Source organism: Carassius carassius, chromosome 19 (assembly GCF_963082965.1).
Source record: "Carassius carassius chromosome 19, fCarCar2.1, whole genome shotgun sequence".
Lineage (NCBI taxonomy): Eukaryota > Metazoa > Chordata > Actinopteri > Cypriniformes > Cyprinidae > Carassius > Carassius carassius.
This window is the reverse complement of record NC_081773.1, coordinates 277,118-298,175: the sequence shown is the minus strand read 5'-3', so window position 1 is coordinate 298,175 and position 21,058 is coordinate 277,118. Positions and strand designations below refer to the sequence as shown.

The 21,058-nt window shown below is 35.5% G+C and overlaps 1 protein-coding gene across 1 annotated transcript; it reads right to left on the bottom strand.

Moving 5' to 3' along the window:
- Window positions 1–2,531: 2,531 nt before the first annotated feature.
- LOC132094837 (cytohesin-interacting protein-like) lies at window positions 2,532–8,712 on the bottom strand. Its single transcript, XM_059499462.1, has 8 exons — window positions 8,472–8,712; window positions 8,143–8,192; window positions 8,002–8,056; window positions 7,338–7,440; window positions 6,709–6,802; window positions 5,346–5,412; window positions 5,065–5,131; window positions 2,532–4,648 (listed from the first exon to the last, which is right to left on the bottom strand). The coding sequence occupies exons 1-8, from the start codon at window positions 8,643–8,645 to the stop codon at window positions 4,230–4,232; spliced, it is 1,029 nt and encodes a 342-aa protein (XP_059355445.1). The 5' UTR covers window positions 8,646–8,712; the 3' UTR covers window positions 2,532–4,229.
- Window positions 8,713–21,058: the final 12,346 nt, after the last annotated feature.

Genomic DNA, 21,058 nt, shown 5'->3' with positions numbered 1-21,058 from the left:
CCAACACGGGGGTAAATCCAACACAGGGGATAATCCAACACAGTGGTAAATCCAACACGGTAAATCCAACGTGGAAACAGGAGGAAGACACATGCATGTAACTTGTAGACCCAACAAACACAGACTGCAAGGACAAGGCTTATTAAGTCAGGATAATTAAGGGCAGACAGGTGCAAGGAATTACTTAATTAACGGGGATATGGAAAACATGGGGAAGGAAACTAGACACACCTGGGAACTAATCAGCCAAACACGGGAGACAGAAACTGAGTCACAGGGACAAAAACACACAAAAGATTCCAGGGGTGTGTATAGGAATTCACTCTCTGTTTGGACCATGCACCCCACCAGTGGCTCCACCATATGAAGGATACCAATGCGCAGATCACCCATTGGTATCTAGCTTTACAGTCTTTTAACCTGTTAACCCGCACCTGGACGCCCACACACTGAGCTCTTTGCACGTGTCAATGTTTACGAATAGATTAAATGAAACGGGACGAAATTAATCTTGACAAACTATATATCATTATAAAGATCTAAGCCTCAAAGTGCGAACAGGGGTGAGACAAGGATGCCTATTGTCACCCTTCCTTTTCCTGTTGGCAATAGATTGGGTAATGAAGACATCAACTACCCAGAAGAGAAACGGCATCCAATGGACACCTTGGACACAATTGGATGACCTCGACTTTGCTGATGACCTGGCACTTCTTTCCCACACCCAGCAACAAATGCAGGAGAAGACCAATATCATCGCAACTCATTCAGCAAGCCTTGGACTCATTATACACAAAGGGAAGAGGAAGATCGTCAAAGTCAACAACAACAACACGGCCCCCATCAGGCTAGAAGGAGAAGTGTCTTTTATGGGGAATGTGGCTGCATCTGCATGATTACCATTTGTTTGAGCTCAAATCAGCATGCTATTACTGTGTAATCACATCTATCAATGTGATTATGAACTTTATGGCACATTTGTCAAGTCAAGTCAAGTCACCTTTATTTATATAGTGCTTTAAACAAAATACATTGCATCAAAGCAACTGAACAGCATTCATTAGGAAAACAGTGCAATAATGCAAAATGACAGTTAAAGGCAGTTCATCATTGAATTCAGTGATGTCATCTCTGTTCAGTTTAAATAGTGTCTTTGCATTAATTTGCAATCAAATCAACGATATTGCTGAAGATGAAATGACCCCAACTAAGCAATCCAGAGGCAACAGCATCATTTGTATAATTACCATCTCTATAAATGGCCATCAGCATGTCAGCACGTGATAATTGACTATATATGCAGAAAACTGTAAATACTGCATTTCTAGCAATCTCAGGATGTTCTGTAATTGGCATACATAGTTTAAAAAATATATATATTTCTTTCTTATTTATTTTTATTAATCATTTTTTTCTTATTGTATTTTTCTAGTGCTATCACTTATATGAAGTCTTAAGATTCTTTTTTTTTATAATTGAAAAACTATGCAGTGGTATGTTTAATGACTAAAATAGTCGGTAAATTTTTTTTATATTTTGGGGAGGGGGGGACTAGACATAGTTTTGGAAAAATGGTTGCAGGAATCTCATTTTTCATGGTATCTTCTTCAGATTTGAAATATAAACTCATGGCACATGTGACTTTCAACCCATTACTTTTCTAGCTAGCTCCAGGACTGATTTCATGTATTTTTATATCAAATAGAAAAAAAAAATCAGTGTGATACAGTTTTTTTTCAAGGCACTTCAGTGTCTATAACTTTTAATCTTTTTGAGCATTATCAACTCTGGATGATGAAAAGTAAAGCCCAAAGGGTCTTCTTTATTAAGATTATGTGTGTAACACACTGAAGTAAGGAACTGTTGCAACTTTGAGGTTAGGTAGGGCACTTTCAGCTGTGAGTCCCATAATGGGGGGTGCTGGTTAACAGGTTGAGTTCAAGGGGGTCCACAGGTGGTCCAATTGCATATAGACGAACAGATTTCTATTTCTCTTTTTGAAAATGAGCTACAAAGGCTTGTGCTTTCCGCATACTGAACAGCACTTATGTCGAGCTGCTTACCAGGAATTTTCCCAAAATCTTCCAATGGCCACTTCAGGCCTCCACTTGCACATTTCATTTTGAATGTAAAGTGGGAGTGGCATGGCTGTGTTTTGCCTAGAGTGGCAGCTGAGCTTGTGCAGACCTTAAACATGAGAGAACTGTGAAAATACAAATATGTAATTTGATTATTGATTCTAATAAAATAAAAATAAAAAACTTGCCAACTAATTAAATGTGGACAACATAATGCTGAAATTCAATAAAAAAAAAATAATAAAAAATTAAACAAAATAGAGAATAAAGAAGTCTTTCTGTTTCAAGCACATTTCCTATGTTATATGCAGGTGAAAGCAGCAGCATCAAGAGAGGTGTTTTTTTTTTTTTTTTTTTTTAAAGAGAATGCCCCTCAATACGATAAAGGTAAATAAATAAAAGGAAAGAAAGAAAAGAGAAAGAAGAAAGAAAAACACATGCCATACATTGGTTTTCACATTTATTATGTATTGAAAATAATTAACATTTTTTTATATATATTCAAATTTAGTTTAAATATATTATTTATTAATACTTATTTGTATTATTTAATTTAAATTTAGTTTAAATAAAATTTTCTGTTACAGGGATCACTTAAGAACGAAAGTAAAAAAAAGGGTGGTATGGTAGCACCTCCATCAGACCACATCCTGTTATTCATTTCTCTATACCTGCTGTGGTTTGGAGCTCTGTCTCTCATGCCATCACAGTCTTTTCAAGTCAGCACGTAATGTAACACACTCACTACAGAGCAGTCTTTTTTTCATGCAGTCAATGATTAAAAATTTTATCTAATCTAATCTGAGATTAGGATTAGGATTAAATTCTGAAAGAGTATAAATAAATAAAAATATATACTCTGTGAGAGCATTGACTATAAATTGTCTTAATATGTTATATAATTTATTGTTCTAATTATGATATTTTTATGTGCAGCAAAATAATGTTGTGCATTATTCAATTGTCGTGTAATTTTACTGTCTCTGTTTTTGGTGAAAAATTTATGGACTTTGAAAATTTCTGTTGGTCCTTAAACAACACTGTCAAACCTTAATATTAACTACCTAAAAATACTTGACTGAGATCGATAAGATTGCATTAACTTTGCAAGATGAATGCAAGACGCTTTAAACTTAACACTAAACCTACAGTAGCTGTAAAATCTGGTTACTAGGCAGAGTAAGCATGCAGGCATAATGAATCATAATGGTTACTTGTCATTTTGTAGACACTTAAGCTACAAACATATTTTGCAGAAATATGTTCTGAAGGACTCCCTGATATACATAACATTCATTTATATGTTGATGTTGTTGTAACAAATCTCGGAGTTATCTTCAAATATCTTGCAATGCACTGTCCTGTTTTAAATTAATGGGTTCAGAGTATTCATTGAAATCCATAGGCAGTAGTAAACCACATATGTTAATATGTGTAGCCTATTCATGTAGCCTATTTTCTATTTTCAGATTCTTGCTTCATCAACACTGTAGTAAATCCATATTAGAAAATTGGCTTTTGAAGACTGCAAATGTAAAGAACGCTTGAACTGTGTTAGGTCTAAGACATTTTGGAGTGTATTATAAAATTACATTAAGAAGCATCAAGCCTTTGCAGAGTTGGGGCTTCCTCCCACCCTTAAGTATATCTTAAACCACACATTTGCATGCTACAACAGATCTATATGTATGAAATACACATATTAGATATGAGACTATAAGTTCTTGATTAGTTACAAGATCAAGTGGGAACTAGGACACGTTCATGAGCTTGCAGGACTGAAATCTAAATCGCAATGTGCACAATTCTCTCAATGCATTTGCTTTCCAGCATACACTTTCCAAGGCTTGGTTAATGCCAGTTGTTTATTTCTTGGGGGAAGTCATAATGCTTTGGTCCCTTGACAAAAAAAAGAGGCAGAAAATAATACAAAGATTGCTGCCATGCAGTCCATAATGCTCAGTGAGATTCAACCCTTCTTTTCATGAACACTTTAAGCAAGAAAGTCATGAAATTTTTGATTTCTTGTATGGCATGAATTCTAGAATGTTTTGAGAACAGAAGAGTTCAAACTAGTATGAATCTCCCACCGCTGAAGGTCCTTACAAAGGATTCATCAGATCAACAGTCAGTTGTGGTAGAAATTATGTTTTAGCTACCCTCTTCTTCCTCTACGGAGTGATTCAGTCCAGGTATGAACTTTAGAATGTGCTTGCGGACGCTACTTTTTCTGCCTCTCCTTGGCATTGTCCCAAACATGGATGAAGATGAATTTTCCCAGCTCGGAGAGAGTGAACTGTTACTGCTGGTCAGGCTAATGCTGTGTGTTCTTGTCAAGGGTCGCAATGCTCCCCCTTCCAGCCGGAAGAAGTCTTCATTTGGCTCAGTTGGGCTAATTGGACTTGAGACATCAAATACTGACGACATGAAGGCTGCATCCTCACTATCATCTGTCATTATGCTGCGGCAACTGCTGTCACTGGAAAAACGATGCCCAGAGTGGCCAGTTGGAGATGAGAGAGACAGCAGAGAGTCAACAGACAGATGTTGAGCACTCTCATTCAGATTACCTGGAACACAGACAGAGACACCTGAGTTATTCAACATCAGCTAAAACTTCAGCCTGTTCAGCATCAGAGTATCAGACAAAGGACACAGATGGGCACAGTGAGGGTTTCTTAACAACTTTGTTTAAACAGTTTGTTAAACAACGTTTATAACATAACAGGAGCTCATGCACAACTATCACAAACCATACAAACTGTGGATAATCACTGTTTGCAACATCATAAATAGAACCAAGTGGATGTAAACCTTTAAACATTTTTCATTTGTGTATTATTCATGTAAATTAATTTGTTTTAAATTCATGTTGTAAATCCAATTTTAACTCTCTCAGGGGGATATACACTTTTCTGTAAGACACTGGCGTCTAACTGTCTAAACAGCTGTATAGAGGGTTTTTTTTTCTTTCTTTTTTTCTCACCTCGAGTAAGACGCTTTTCCTGAAGTGTGAGAGATTGCAGTTCCACCCATTTCTCACGAAGAGTTTGCTGTGCCGAGAGAAAACACAGAAACTAGATCAGCATCTATGAGTCATTCTGGTAAACGTGCATGTACAGTATGTTGATCAGCATTCATTTAGATGTTTCAGCATTCATAGAAACACATACACTATTATACACAATACATGCTTTAGATTTTTTCTAAGTAAAGTTTCAGCTTTGTGTACATGTGGTAAACACACAATTATGCACAAATACGCACCTTAAGATAGCGCATCTTTTTCTCTAATTCAATTCTTTTCACAACATTCCCACTGACCGTCTCCAGCCTTGACACAAAAACACAAATTAACATACGAAAAATTAAAATTAACATGCAGTGGGTCAAAAGGTATTTATTTGTTTCTTCGTTTTATTTATGTTTTACAGTTCTGTTATATTAGTTACATCAGACCCACACATAATATAAATAAATTGTTTAATTGGTTACACTTTATTTCGATAGTCCACTTTAGAAATTAATCTAACTATAAGTAACTTTGTAACTATATGTCAACTACATGTCTACTAACTCTCAGAGTAGACTGTTAGGTTAGGTTTAGATTTAGTATAAGTTGACAATAAGTTGACAAAGAAAGTGTTAGAAGATATTAAGCAGACAGTCTACTAATAGTCTACTAACTACTAGTTGACATGTAGTTACTTAAGTTAATAGAATGTCTAAAGTGGATTATTAAAATAAATATGTAATTTGTTAATTGATGGTTGCTGGGTGTTCTGGGTGGTTGCTAAGTGACTGGAAAAACGAGTCTTTGGAAAAGTCACGTTGGCAAGTCAAAAGAGTTCTAGTCTTAGTGATATTTGTGTCTCTAGATATGGATCAGGGTTGCACCAGCCATTTGTAATTTCTTATTAAAAGTAAATGTAAATTCCTCAGTAGAGAGTTAGTAAATACTAGCTAGTTTGTAACTTTTTTTATTTATTTATTTATTTGGTCACTATATTTTAGAGTCCAATTATCACTATTAACTAACCATTAACTATGACTTTTGCCTCAATGAACTCCTTATTTGCTGCTTATTAATAGTTTATAAGGTAGTTGTTAAGTTTAGGGTATTGGGTAGGATTATGGATGTCATGCATTATATGTACTTTATAAGCACTAATAAACAGCCAATATGTTAATAATAGACATGCTAATAAGCAACTAGTTATTAGTGTGACCCTATACTAAAGTGTTACCATTTATTTATTTTTATTAATATTGGTTACATCACAGTTGACCTACATTTTCCATAGCTAGTAGTGCAAGCTTTATTTTTTCTATATGATTTTTACCTTACCTTTTTACAATGATCCAATGCAGCCCACACATTTGTGAGCAGAAGTTATGTTGAAATATCATGTATTTCAGTTTATCCTGTTAAAATAGATTCTAACTATACTCACAAATAATGGGTATTTGTGCCACTGGACCTAGGTTTTCCTAGGAATTTGTTTTCCATCTATTTTATCTTACATGAGTCTGATCACTTAATAGTACATATCTTATTAACAAGCTGCATTATTTAAGGCATCATTTTTGACCATAGCAGAAACATCCTATTTCTGATACTTTTACTCACTTCAGCATGTTAGTGGATTCTCGAATCAACTCAATAATGTGCTGGTGGGTAGACCCCTCAATACTGACTCCATTTACTGACAATATAATGTCACCTATCAAGGGAGAGCAATAAACATAAATAAATAAAGAGCTATCAGTTAATACTTAGAGCTGCCAATAACGTCACACCACACACACACACACACGCACGAACAGAAACCAATGCAAATGTAATGCATACACATGGACACATTGCTCAGCACTGCAACCTTTTCAGCAATGGGAGAAGTGAATGTAAGCAACACTTTCATGACAGTATCACATATGAAATAACAACAGTATAGTCTTAAAAGAGAGTTGACTGTTTAAAACAGGGTCCAAAACAAGGTAAAAAAAAAAAAAAAAACCAAAAAAAAAAACAATAGTGAAAAGATTATAGTGTTATCTATTAGAAATATTATTTTCAGTAATAATTAATATATGAGAGAACATGAAATAACAGTAAGTAAAGACCAAATAGAGCAATGCATCAGCTGTGTTAAATATAGATGGCATGTAGGCTTGTGGGAAAGTGCCATGTAAACAGGGTCAGGTTAGATGGGTGGAGTGAGTAACACTCTAAGTAGAGGAAGCGGAAAACCAGCTCACCAGCAGTCAAACCTGCAGTTTCGGCTGCACTGCCATCCTGCACACTGCAAACAAATGTACACATCTCCACAATACTGCTGTTCTTCACCTTGAGACCATACGTCTGCACAAAGAGACATAAATCCCAATGGAGCATTTAAAATTAGCCTGTTATATTGATTGTGGTTGTGTATGTACAATTGCCCCAAAATATATGTGGACAATTAAACCATTAAAAAAAATGACACAAAACATACATATTGAAAAAAAAAAAAAAAAACAATATATAACATTCAAAATGGACAGAGAAGGATTTTGTCTTAGCATTAAGTTAGCGGATCAGGTCCACAGTTAATGATGAGTAATGTAATGATATAAGACCTGTGATTGTTTTCAGCTAGAACACAATATGTAAACTTTATACACCCACTAAAATTATTGACACTAGATAAAAGGGCAATTGCAACAAGAAATTTGTTCTGTGAAAGTAATTTGTTTGCAAATAATTTCTGTGGTATATTGCTATGGCAATTCAATTCAGAAATTAGCCTACATATACTTCATGAGACAAAAGTTTACTTATTAATGTGAAATTGCACTTGTGTGAAATAAATAAATAAATAAATAAATAAATAAATAAACATTTGATGCTGTGTGAAACATTGGTTATGGGTATAAAACATACCTGAACTTCGAATCCATAGGCTTCATTGTCTTGTTTCTCCAATATAACCACGGTTCTGTGCAAAAGGAGAAATATGCATTGAAAATTTGAATGAGGGTCATCAGATATTCACAATGAAGTGAATCAGTAAATCATTCTTACCTCTGAGGATCAGTGTAATCCACTAGAGATGCAGAGTATGTTCTGTGCAGCTGCAAAAGAGTAATTTTCAGATGAAATCAATAATCTACTAATGAGAAACCATCTGCAATTCTAAAACTGCAAGGAACCTGCTTGAATGCATGTTTTTAATGTCTGAACAAGTTTTCAAAAATTGCATCTGATTTTTTTTGTAATCCATTAACATTCCTTTAGAATATTTTGATCAAATGAATGTTAGACCTACACCTGTCAGGTTATATAATTATAATCTCTCAGCATTCATGTTGCCATAAACATATATAACAAAATTTTATCAATGATTGTCCCACCTTTCTGCGTGATAATGTCCCATCTTTGATCTCCTCAGTATTCGAATTTTTGGTACTGTTGAATGAACACCGTCGCCACAGTATGTTTTTCTTCTTTTGAGAGTTTTCGATTATGTAGCTGTCCAGGCTGCTCAGCTGTTTTAAAGGTGCTTTAAAGTTTTTATTGGATGTCATCGTGCCTCCTTATTCATTGAACCACACTGTATGCAGCTGCAGGCTTCAGTGTGACCTGTCTGTAGTATACACAGCGGATATACCCATGTCACGTGAGTGTCAGGAACTAAAAACATTGAGAATCGGTGTGTGGGTGGATGTTAACCATTTTATATGGTTCCTTTTTCCTCTTCTCTATTCTTTCACTTTTTTCATCTTTGTCAAGTGTGTTGTGGACAGAAATGGCACATCTGCTTGTGACTGTTTCCTTCCTTAGCCTTGAGCTCCTGGGAGAATTTTGCAGCAGTCTGAGAATGAACATGCATGAAGAACCACAGTAGTATCAGATCTATTTCATCTTTCACCTGTATCCATAGTGCTGCATAGCTTTTAACTCTTTCTTTCTCTGCGGACAGTCAATTATGTTTCATGATCTACACAGAGGAACTGGCCTAGTCGGAGACAGATGAGATAACACCCCCATTTGAGTAAACCATCTGGTTCACTGTGGTTTAAAACTTCTAAACTGTATTAAATAAAAATAGGTCACACTTTATTTTGGTCCAATTCACACTATTAACTAACCATTAACTATAACTTTTGCCTTAATTAATTCCTTATTTGATGCTTACTTATAGTTTATAAGGTAGTTGTAAAGTTTAGTGAATTGGGTAGGATTATGGATGTCATGCATTATATTTACTTTATAAGCACTAATAAACAGCCAATATGTTAATAATAGACATGCTAATAAGCAGCTAGTTATCAGTGTGAATTGGACCCTATACTAAAGTGTTACCAAAAATTATAATAATAATAAAAAAAAAAACTTGGTATATATATATTAGAATCATCATGCATTTTCTTTCTTTCTTTCTTTCTTTCTTTTTTTTCTTTCTTTCTTTCTTTCTTTCTTTCTTTCTTTCTTTCTTTCTTTCTTTACTTATTTATTGATTTATTTATTTATTTATTACAGGCTCTGAGTACATAAATACTCCTTTAAAGGGACTTAATGTGATTCTCTCCAAATTGTGTTTTCGTGCAAAAAATAAGTAGGCATACTCTTAAAGTTTATTTTAAGTAAACTTATATTCAAGTATATTTTCCACATATATTTGATTTAATAGTTATACTAAACTAAATATACTAGTAGTTTACTTGTTATTGTACTAGTGCAATTCTTACTTAATTGGTCAACTTTTTTAGAGCAATTTTGCTTGGCACTTTATCATTGAGAATGGGCAACATAATTTCTATATGGATATATTAGATCAGTCATGGGCTATGCATCTAATAATAAGAATCACTAGCAGATGCAACAGCGCAAACCCTTTCATGGTTTAAAAAAAATACTATCAGGATCACTGTTGGGAACGTTACTTTAAAAAAGTAATTAGTTATAGTTACTCACTACTTGTTCCAAAAAGTAACTGAGTTAGTAACTGAATTACTCTATAATAAAAGTAACTCGTTACCAGGTAAAGCAACTATTTGCGTTACTGTTTAAAAAAAGAAAAGTTGCTATATGTCAAAGAATTTGTATTTTTTTAGCAGTTTTAACAAGTCAGTTGAAATGAGTAGAACAGACAGGTGTTCGTACATAACTTTCGATATTTATTGCACGTCAACAGACAGCAAGAGTTTTATCCTGCACTTCAAATATTATCTTTGTAAGAAAATTGTTTTTGGCCACTAGCTTTGTAGATGCGTGTGTTGTTGTGAGATGCTTCATTAAATTAGAGTTGCTTACAACGCATGTCGACAAAGTCTTCGCTCATGGACATAATGTACATTACATGTACGTTCTTGCCTTTGACCACAATGAATTTGAAGTAGTGCTTATATCTCCAACTTTAAAAATGTCAACTTTTCATCGGATTGCTCCTGACTCGCCATCTCTGCTGCTGCTGCGAAGCTGTTGCTTGTGTGTGTGTGTGGCGCTGCTGGCATGTGTGCTGGCATGTGTGTAAAAACACTGGCTTTGATTGGCTAGCATGAAACACATGACTCTGCCTTAGCCAATCATAATCGCTTATCTCGTTATTAACCCACCTCCTCACTCACTGTTTGAGCCAGGGTTGCGTTCGGATTATACAGTTTATTCAATCAATGCATAGTAACGCACCGCATTTAACGTCCAGTAATGTTAACGGCGTTGTAACGACGGGAAAAGTAATTAGTTAGATTACCCCGTTACTGAAAAAATAACGTCGTTACCTAACGCCGTTCTTTTAAACGGCGTTATTCGAAACACGGATCAGGATTAACTAAATATATGAAGAAATAAAATAGCGATGAAAAGGCATTATCCGAACATACTGTTTGTCAAACCATGTTATCTTTAATCTCTCTGCTTGTTTGTGACCGTACTCAAATTTTCAGCATACCTGTACTTGGTAAATTGGTCATTAAATGAGATGTTGTGCCTGTGTTCTTTAATTTGCAAACTGTCATAGATTAACAGTGTTTCAGTCATATCAGTGAAATTTACCTTGTTTAGTAAATCTGGCCCTAAATCTCTTATTTAGCTTGTGTTTACTCTTTGTTACAGATAAAAAGAGAACTTGTACATGTTTAAGACTTAGTAAACCAGCGCTAAACCGAAACTCATTCAGCATTTTGAAGAATATCGAGCAGATTTTTACTACCGGTAACTTGAACCCCTCTAATTGGCCATTACATTCAACAGACATGCATGTGATTAGCTACAATACTCAGCGATGCAAAATCACATAGACACATTTGCAGTGACTGCCAGATTAGGATGATGCTGTGAGAACAGAGAAAATAATGGTTTAATTGTATTAAAATAGTCACTCATTTGCTTGCTAATGGATGCACAGCACTCCTAGCATTTGCATATTCTGCCTATATGATGGGACAGCCCTAAACACACAGTAAAAAAAACTAAATCATTTCGTGTACGCCCTGGAACCTGCTCACATACCCCTGTTTGAGAATAAATAAATGGTGAAAATATAGGTATACTCTTATTAAAAATAAGTTGCCGGAATGTAGTCAACTGCAATCCTATCAATGGCATTATAACTGACAACTAAGGAAAATCCCAAATTCAGTATCTCAGAAAATTAGAATATTACTTAAGACCAATACAAAGAAAGGATTTTTAGAAATCTTGGCCAACTGAAAAGTATGAACATGAAAAGTATGAGCATGTACAGCACTCAATACTTAGTTGGGGCTCCTTTTGCCTAAATTACTGCAGCAATGCGGCGTGGCATGGAGTCGATCAGTCTGTGGCACTGCTCAGGTGTTATGAGAGCCCAGGTTGCTCTGATAGTGGCCTTCAGCTCTTCTGCATTCTTGGGTCTGGCATATCGCATCTTCCTCTTCACAATACCCCATAGATTTTCTATGGGGTTAAGGTCAGGCGAGTTTGCTGGCCAATTAAGAACAGGGATACCATGGTCCTTAAACCAGGTACTGGTAGCTTTGGCACTGTGCGCAGGTGCCAAGTCTTGTTGGAAAATGAAATCTGCATCTCCATAAAGTTGGTCAGCAGCAGGAAACATGAAGTGCTCTAAAACCTCCTGGTATATGGCTGCGTTGACATTGGACCCAAGAAAACAAAGTGGACCAACACCATCATCAGATGACATGGCACCCCAAACCATCACTGACTGTGTAAACTTTACACTGGACCTCAAGCAAACTAGATTGTGTGCCTCTCCTCTCTTTCTCCAGACACTGGGGCCCTGATTTCCAAATTAAATGCAAAATTTACTTTCATTAGAGAACATAACGTTGGACCACTCAGCAGCAGTCCAGTCCTTTTTGTCTTTCTGACGCTGTCTGTTGTTCAAGAGCGGCTTGACACAAGGAATGCGACAGCTGAAACCCATGTCTTGCATACGTCTATGGCTAGTGGTTTTTGAAGCACTGACTCCAGCTGCAGTCCACTCTTTGTGAATCTCCCCCACATTTTTTAATGGGTTTTGGGTTTCACAATCTTCTCCAGGGTGCAGTTATCCCTATTGCTTGTACACTTTTTTCTACCACATCTTTTCCTTCCCTTCACCTCTCTATTAATGTGCTTGGACATTGAGCTCTGTGAAAAGCCAGCCTCTTTTGCAATGACCTTTTCTGTCTCGCCCTCCTTGTGCAATGTGTCAGTGGTCGTCTTCTGGACAACTGTCAAGTCAGCAGTCTTCCCCATGATTGTGTAGCCTACAGAACTAGACTGCGAGACCATTTAAAGACCATTGCATGTGTTTTGAGTTAATTAGCTGATTAGAATGTGGCACCAGGTGTTCAATATTGAACCTTTTCACAATATTCAAATTTTCTGAGATACTGAATTTGGAATTTCCCTTAGTTGTCAGTTATAACCATCAAAATTAAAAGAAGTAAACATTTGAAATATATCAGTCTGTGTGTAATGAATGAATATACCGTAAAAACAGTAGTCAAATAAACGCCGGGCCTCTGATAGTTACCGGGGGCATGGTCAACACGGACAAATAAAGGCTGGTCTTAAATAAAGAGCAGAGCCAGATAACGAACGTACACGCTCACTGCCGGAGCGGTTCTCGTTCTCGAGTCAAGAACCGGTTGCATCGGTTTTCAAATTAGCTGTACACTGAACCGAGAACTGTTTCTGTCGGACGCATCTGATTGAGAACCGAGGAGCTGATGATACTGCGCATGCGTGATTCAGCGTGAAGCAGACTGACACACAAGCATCTGAACCGAACTGATTGTTTTAATGATTGATTCTGAACTGATTCTGTGGTAATGTTATGATCTCTGTCCACTGGAATCGCTTTTAATTTAAAACGGGTTATTTTAAACAATTACTTATCAAACAGATGGAATTAGAAATAAAGGCCTGCCTCTAATAAAAGCCTGTTACCTTCTGCAGTTCAGGTAAATAAAGGCCCCGGTTTTTATTTGAGGAATAACGATAATATACAAGTTTCACTTTTTGAATGGAATTAGTGAAATAAATCAACCTTTTGATGATATTCTAATTATGTGACCAGCACCTGTGTGTGTGTGTGTGTGTGTATGTATATATATATATATATATATAGTGATGGGGTGCTGCGCCAGATGACCTGGCCTCCACATTCACCGGACCTGAACCCAGTCTAGATGGTTTAGGGGTGAGCTGGACCGCAGACAGAAGGCAAAAGGGTGTTTAGCACCAACAAGTGCTAAGCATCTCTCGGGGAACTCCTTCAAGACTGTTGGAAGACCATTTCAGGTGACTACCTCTTGAAGCTCATCAAGAGAATGCCAAGAGTGTGCAAAGCAGTAATCAGAGCAAAAGGTGGCTACTTTGAAGAACCTAGAATATGACATATTTTCAGTTGTTTCACACTTTTTTGTTATGTATATAATTCCATGTATAATTCCACATGTGTTAATTCATAGTTTTGATGCCTTCAGTGTGAATCTACAATTTTCAGTCATGAAAATAAAGAAAACTCTTTGAATGAGAAGGTGTGTCCAAACTTTTTGTCTGTACTATATATATATATATATATATATATATATATATATATATATATATAAATTGATGACTAGCAACCTTCAACTAAAGTCACTTCCCTCTAACTTAACAGGGGTTTTAAGACCAAAAACATCCACATGAAATAATCTCAAATGCTCTTTAACTCTTGATGGATTATCTGTCAAGTCTTCATCGTCAGTTAGAAACATCAGCCTGCTATTTTTATAGCAAGCTGTCATTTACAAACCATATTTCCAGCATTTCTAAAGCTGGTTTTACACTTATAATACTTATAATTATCTCTACATTATAACACATGCTCTGAAACTCCAAATTCAGAAAAGATCATTCATTCATTCATGATCTCAAGACTAGACATGACTCTCCTTGTAACCTTGTTCAGGAGTAAACCACCACTAATGCTAAACTTGTGCTTAATATTGACACCATTGACATCCGCTTTACAGCCGAATCTGAACTGCCTCCATAGTTGAGTTTCCATTAATTCTGCTATTTTTCTGTGGTTTCTGTGAAGCTGCTTTGATACAATCTTTTTCTGGGCTGCTCTCTTTAGGGTGGGAATGTGCTCATTATAACACAGTGTCAGACTGCTTTCCTTAATCTTCCTTAAGCGTAAAGGAGTAACTTTATTTAAAATGCTAGAAAAGAGAGAGTCCATGGTTATTGTTACATCATCGAGTTGTTCTGAGGTTTTGGATATGCTAAGGAATTGGGATTCATGAGGAAGATTACTTACAAAGCAGTCTTTTGTGGCAGAAGTGATGGTTCCACCATACTTGTAACAAAAAGTAGAATTTACAGTTTTAGCTATGTGAAGTTTGCACAAAACTAAATAATGATCTGAGATATCATCACTTGGCTGCATATCCATGTGACAGTATTAAATATAGAGTATGATTTCGACAATGAGTAGGTCGTGAGACATGTTGTCTAACCCCAATATAGTTCAGAATGTCTATAATTTCATGGATATTAAAATCAGAAAATTCTTTAATTAAGTCTGTATGGTGCCCTGGTGGCCTGTATACAGCAGCCAGTATAAACATCACCGATTTTATCATTAACATTTGTTTCTCTGGATATGTATGTTGTAACAATAATCTTGGGGGGTAGACTCATTTAAAATAATGTAATCATCAGGTTTTAGCCAGGTTTCTGTCAAACAGAACACATCTAGGTTATGATCAGTGATCATATCATTTACAAAAAGTACTTTTGTAGAAAGGGACCTGATATTCAATAAGTCAAGCTTTATCATTTGTTTATCTGTATTGCATTGTTTTTTGTATTTTCCAGTTCGGGGAACAGACACAGTCTCTGTAGTTTGATATCTAGGTGAAGGAGTCTCTATGTGCTGAGAATTAACTGACTTCTGTGACGTTAGGCAGCTAGCAGAGGGTTGGTTTAGATTACAAATTGTTCACCTATGCATTCACATAGAACTTAAAAGGTTTGTATACAATGATGCGATCACAAACAGCACTCATTTCATGTCCAACACAAATAGTGATAATGCAACCTGCTGATACCGACGTCACACCAGTGCAATTTTTCCTGATCAAAATTGAACATTTATACTACATTAATTTGCTAACTATGCACTGCTGAATAAATAGAATAACTAACTAAATAAAAAACAACAGAAAATAATACATACAATAGTTGTCACCTATACATATGTGGAGCTTTATACAGATCATTTCAAAGCAAGAATCAAATTCAAGATTGTAGTATCTGATGACTTGAGCCTGAGATCAGAAGGTCAGCTTCGATCAGCTTTTTAAGCAACCAGTTACTATCTAGAAATACAAAGCAACACCATAGAAACCATTCACATAACCCTTCAAATGCTCTAGCTACAGCTGGTATCCACTGAAAGTAAACATAATCACTAAATTATATGAATATATATACCAAAATACAAATAAATGCAGAAAAAAAAATCCACAAAATTGCTTGGATGACAATGATTACATGGCATGCCTTGAAGCTTCACCATTACATGGTTATACTCTTATAATCCAGTATTAGCACTGCATTAACATAAAAACTGCCAATTGATCACTTTAAACATATTTGTACCTGAATTAGTTGCGCAGAGTTGTAATAATCTAGATTTTTGAGGCTTTTGTTGGGACTTCACTGTAAACTGATTTCAGTGGTAAAGGTCTGCACTAATACCCACATCATTTTGAACTCTCATCTCAAGAACCCTCATCAGATCTTCAGATATGTGACACCATTGATGCATCATCTGAAGAGGCCTGTTGATTCAAGGAAATGTTAGACCAAACCACAGATATGTAACGTATTTTCCAGTGAACACTAAAATCAGTCAAGGGTCTAAGACACAGACAAACAACACATGCACAAAAAATGCACACACAACTGCTTAACAGTTAGACTGAAACTGTCATATCTGCAGGTTACTGAGGCAGAACTACCTAGTTTAGTCATCAGTCAGGATGTTTTAGGGTTAACAGCTAAAGGTAATTTTGGGTCAGAGCACAAAAAAGAAATGAGAGGGAAATGACTTCCTCTAATTTCTACTTAATCTAAAGAGTCAAGCATTTTTATTGTGATTTATTCATTTAATTAATTGCTTTTTTTATTGCAAAACACAACAAGATATTTAAAGGAACTCTCAGGTGTTTTTGTCCATGTGGTGAATGTCAGGGGGGTCCAAAAGTTTCAAACCCCCAAAAGGACATAAAAGTTATGTGAAAGGTTATCTCCAGTGGTTTGATCCAAACTTTGGAAGCAATATTATCACTATTTAAAAAAGGAAGCAAACTTTAAAGGCCTTTGAAAGTACATTACATTCTTTGTGGAGTTCTCCTCGGCCATTACCACCATCCGATGGCTTTAGGAAAACAGCAAAAGGTGGACAATATACATTTAAAATTGTTAATATAGGAGGAATATGTATACTGTAAAAAGCTTACTAATTTAAGATTACTTAATTCAATTGTGCAAACTCATTGCCTTAATTCAATTAAGTAATCTTAACTTTAAAAGTAATTTGTTGAGTTTACTTAATTCAATTGTGCAAACTTGTTGCCTTAATTCAATTATAGGGGTCATATAAGATCTGTAAGTTGCAAAGGCTGAAGTCAAGAGATATTTATCAAAGTTAAGACTCGTCCACACCCCCTTAAAAAGCCTTGTCACACCCCCACATGTCTATGTTGAAATACTTATTTAATTCAAAGATAGAACACTTTCTAAAAGTAAACTAAATAAATCCAAAATAATCCAAATGAAGTTCAAAGTGCCCAACCAAACAGAAAGCTAGTCATTGTAAGGGTGAAAAAAACAAACACAATTTAGCAAAATCAACATCTATTTATGAAGTCATCTTATGTCATGTTCTCTCAAATATTTCAGTTGTATTGAAAATTCAACATTCAATGAGTGTGAAGTGTGGTGCAGTTCGAACATTGTATATTTAAATTAGTGTAAAACAAGTCATTTCCTGTTGCTGACAGGTGGCAACATGATTATAACTTAATATTGGTCTTTAGATGACTTCAGGTCAGGACTCTTAACAAACATGTGAAGTCTGGTGCAGATTGGACATGCATGTTTAAGTTAGTGTAAAACAAGCAATTTCCTGTTGCCAGGAAGTGGCGCTATTATTATAACAGAATATTGGTCTTGTGTTCAGACCAGGGGTCTCATTTATACAACTCTCTGTAGATTTCATCCTAAAAGTGTACATAGGTACAAAAGCTAGATTTTGCGTACGCACAAAAGTTTTCAGATTTATAAAGCCATGTATACACCAGAACCTGAGCAAAAATCCATTTATAAATCCCAGTCAGGGGAAGGCTGTGTATCTCCACCCCAATTCCTCCCAGAAATAACCACATATGGAAAATAACACAACGCCTTGTTTCACTGTGCATAATCACTATGCATATAATTTCCATGCATATTCACATGCACGACACCATATTTTACACCGAGACATTAAGGAAATATGAGATGGGGACTATAATGCCATTTGTGGCATACACATTCATTTTTATAGCTAAAAATGATCCAGTATCCTTGTTATGTTTTATAATAAATATATAAAAATATCCATTAAAACAAAATGGTTTAAAGTTGTTCTCAGATATATTTTAGAATAGAGTTCATTGCATTATTTTACACTGGCCATATAGTATTTCAATTGTTTTAAACAATTAAATTCAAATGTATGCAGTTTTGCTATTGTACATCTCTTAGCTATTTTTAGCGGAAACAGATTGGCCCATATTTATTGTAGTGTAAATACAATTGTCTGATTTGGCTCATCACTGACAAAGTGTTTTAAAAAGAACATTGTTTCTTGAAACATTGTGCCAATGTGTTATTGAAAACATTGTATAATTATTATTATCAGAACAACATCCTCAAAATGTTGGAGGTAAAATGTTCTTTCTTCGTTAAACCATCATATTAGAAGAATGTTTTATTAAAACATTTCATCACCTCGAGCCTCGATGTTCATATAACGTTCTCCTAATGTGGCTGAGATAATGTTCTTCATTTTTTATCTTGAAACATTGTGCCAATGTGTTTTTGAGAACATTGTATAATCAGTTACCTCAACAACATCTTCAAAATGTTGCAAATAAAATGTTGTAGCTTTGTTAGACCGTCACTTAGAAGAACGTTTTAAACAAAACATTTGATCACCTCAAGCCTCAATGATGTTCTTACAGTATAACGTTCTACTAATGTGGCTGAGAGAATGTTCTTCATTTGTTGTCTTGAAACATTGTGCCAATGTGTTTTTGAGAACATTTTATAATCTGTTACCTCAACAGCATCCTCAAAACATCCTCAAAATGTTGTGGATAAAATGTTCTATGTTTGTTAAACCGTCACATTAGAAGAACATTTTATGAAAACATTTCATCACCTCAAGCATCAATGATGTTCTTATAATGTTCTACTAACATTGTCCCAATATGTTTTTGAGAACATTTTATAATCTGTTACCTCAACTACATCCTCAAAACATCCTCAAAATGTTGCAGGAAGAATGTTCTAGCTTAGTTTTCACTTAACGTTATAGGAACGGTTTTTTCTTAATTATAAACATGCTTAGAACATTATTTAAACATTACATTCAAATGTTTTCTTTCAAACATTTACAAATCTTTTACGGAATGTTAGCCAAAGTTCTGAGAACATTCCCCGCTAGCTGGGTCTGAATCCAGCTGTGTCCACCATAATATTGAAGTAAGTGCGCATCACTGATCATTGCTAAAATCTTTATTATAACATGTATATATATATATATATATATATATAGTTTTGGTTTAAAGAAGAATTATTGTGCACCTATAGCACTCCTCGCTGTCATTACAAAATAGCATACAACAGGACAATTATGTAGCCTATTGTTAATTAAATAAATAGCATGCTTTAGCACTTAGTAAGGGTGCATCTCAATCAGCTTCCTAATTCCCAAACTCGTGAATCAATAGATTGTGTACACAAATTTGGTCACTGGTAAGTTCCCTGGCTCACTGCATGTTGGGTCAGTGATCACTCAAATTCCAGTGACATGACTATGTATGTACAGCGTCAACGGACAACATAGTAGAACGTCCTTACAACATTTCAACCAAATATTAATTATAAATGTTAAATAATTGTATTCATTACCTGTATAGGGATGTGTGTTTATGTTGAAATATACAAAAAAAGGGTTGATCTTTTCAAATCTTCTACAGTGTGTCATTATATTTATCGAGTTGGCTCGTGTGATTTACTGTATGTTTTACACTTCAGAAATGTAACATTAATTCCAGTAAGGGAGCATAGTGAGCTCCGATGCTCCCTAGTTTTTAAGGTGCATTGTCGGATTTTTCAGGGAGCAAACATTCCATTGCATTGGAAGGATTTCGCAATTGAGACAGCCCTTAAAATGGCAGACTTCCTGATCAGTGACCTGAATACTGAACAAAGGAGCTTATTGAGATGCACCCTAAGTGTTGCTAGCAGTGTTTAAGCATGTTTATAGCATGTTTAGCACAAACATGTCACTTCCTTTTGCCAGTAGGTGGCGCTATAACTATTACCGAATATGATCATGTAGATGTCTTCAGGACAGGATTCTTATCAAACATGTGAAGTCTGATGCAGATTTGACAAGTGCAAACTCAGGCAAGCAATGTCCAATCTGCTCCAAACCTCACACGTTTGAAAGGAGCTCAGTCCTGAACACATACCCATGCCCATATTCAGTTATAGTCATAGCGCCATCTCCTGGTAAAAGGAAGTGTTATGGTTAACATTTAATTTACATTTACATTTAATCATTTAGCAGACGATTTTATCCAAAGCGACTTACAAATGAGAACAATAGAAGCAGTCAGGTCAACAAGAGAACAACAACAGTATACAAGTGCCATGACAAGTCTCAGTTAGTCTAGTATAGAACGCATAGGTAGGTTTTTTTTTTTTTAATTAAAAGACAAGTAAAGGAAAAGTGCTAGTGTTAGTTGGTTAAGTGCAGGCGAAAAAGATGAGTCTTTAGCTGTTTCTTGAAAATGAGTAAAGACTCATAATAAAAAGCATCAGCAAGTGTTAAATATGCTGGCAATGTGCTAGAAACATACTAAAACCTACTAGCAACACTTTTCTTGCATCTCAATCAGCTCCCTTGTTCAGTAGACAGGGCACTGTTTAGGGAGTTGGCCATTTAAAGGGCTGTCTCATTCGCAAAATCCTAATATCTTATATTATGCTGTTATTGATGTACATCATTAGAAGAATGGCATCTACGCTAATATTATTCTGTTACTCTCTTATTCCGAGGTCACCGTAGCCACCAAATCCAGGCTGTATCCAGATTAGAGGGTCACTGCAGTCACCTGGGTCCAATACGTATCCAGACCAGATGGTGGATCAGCACCTAGAAAGGACCTCTACATCC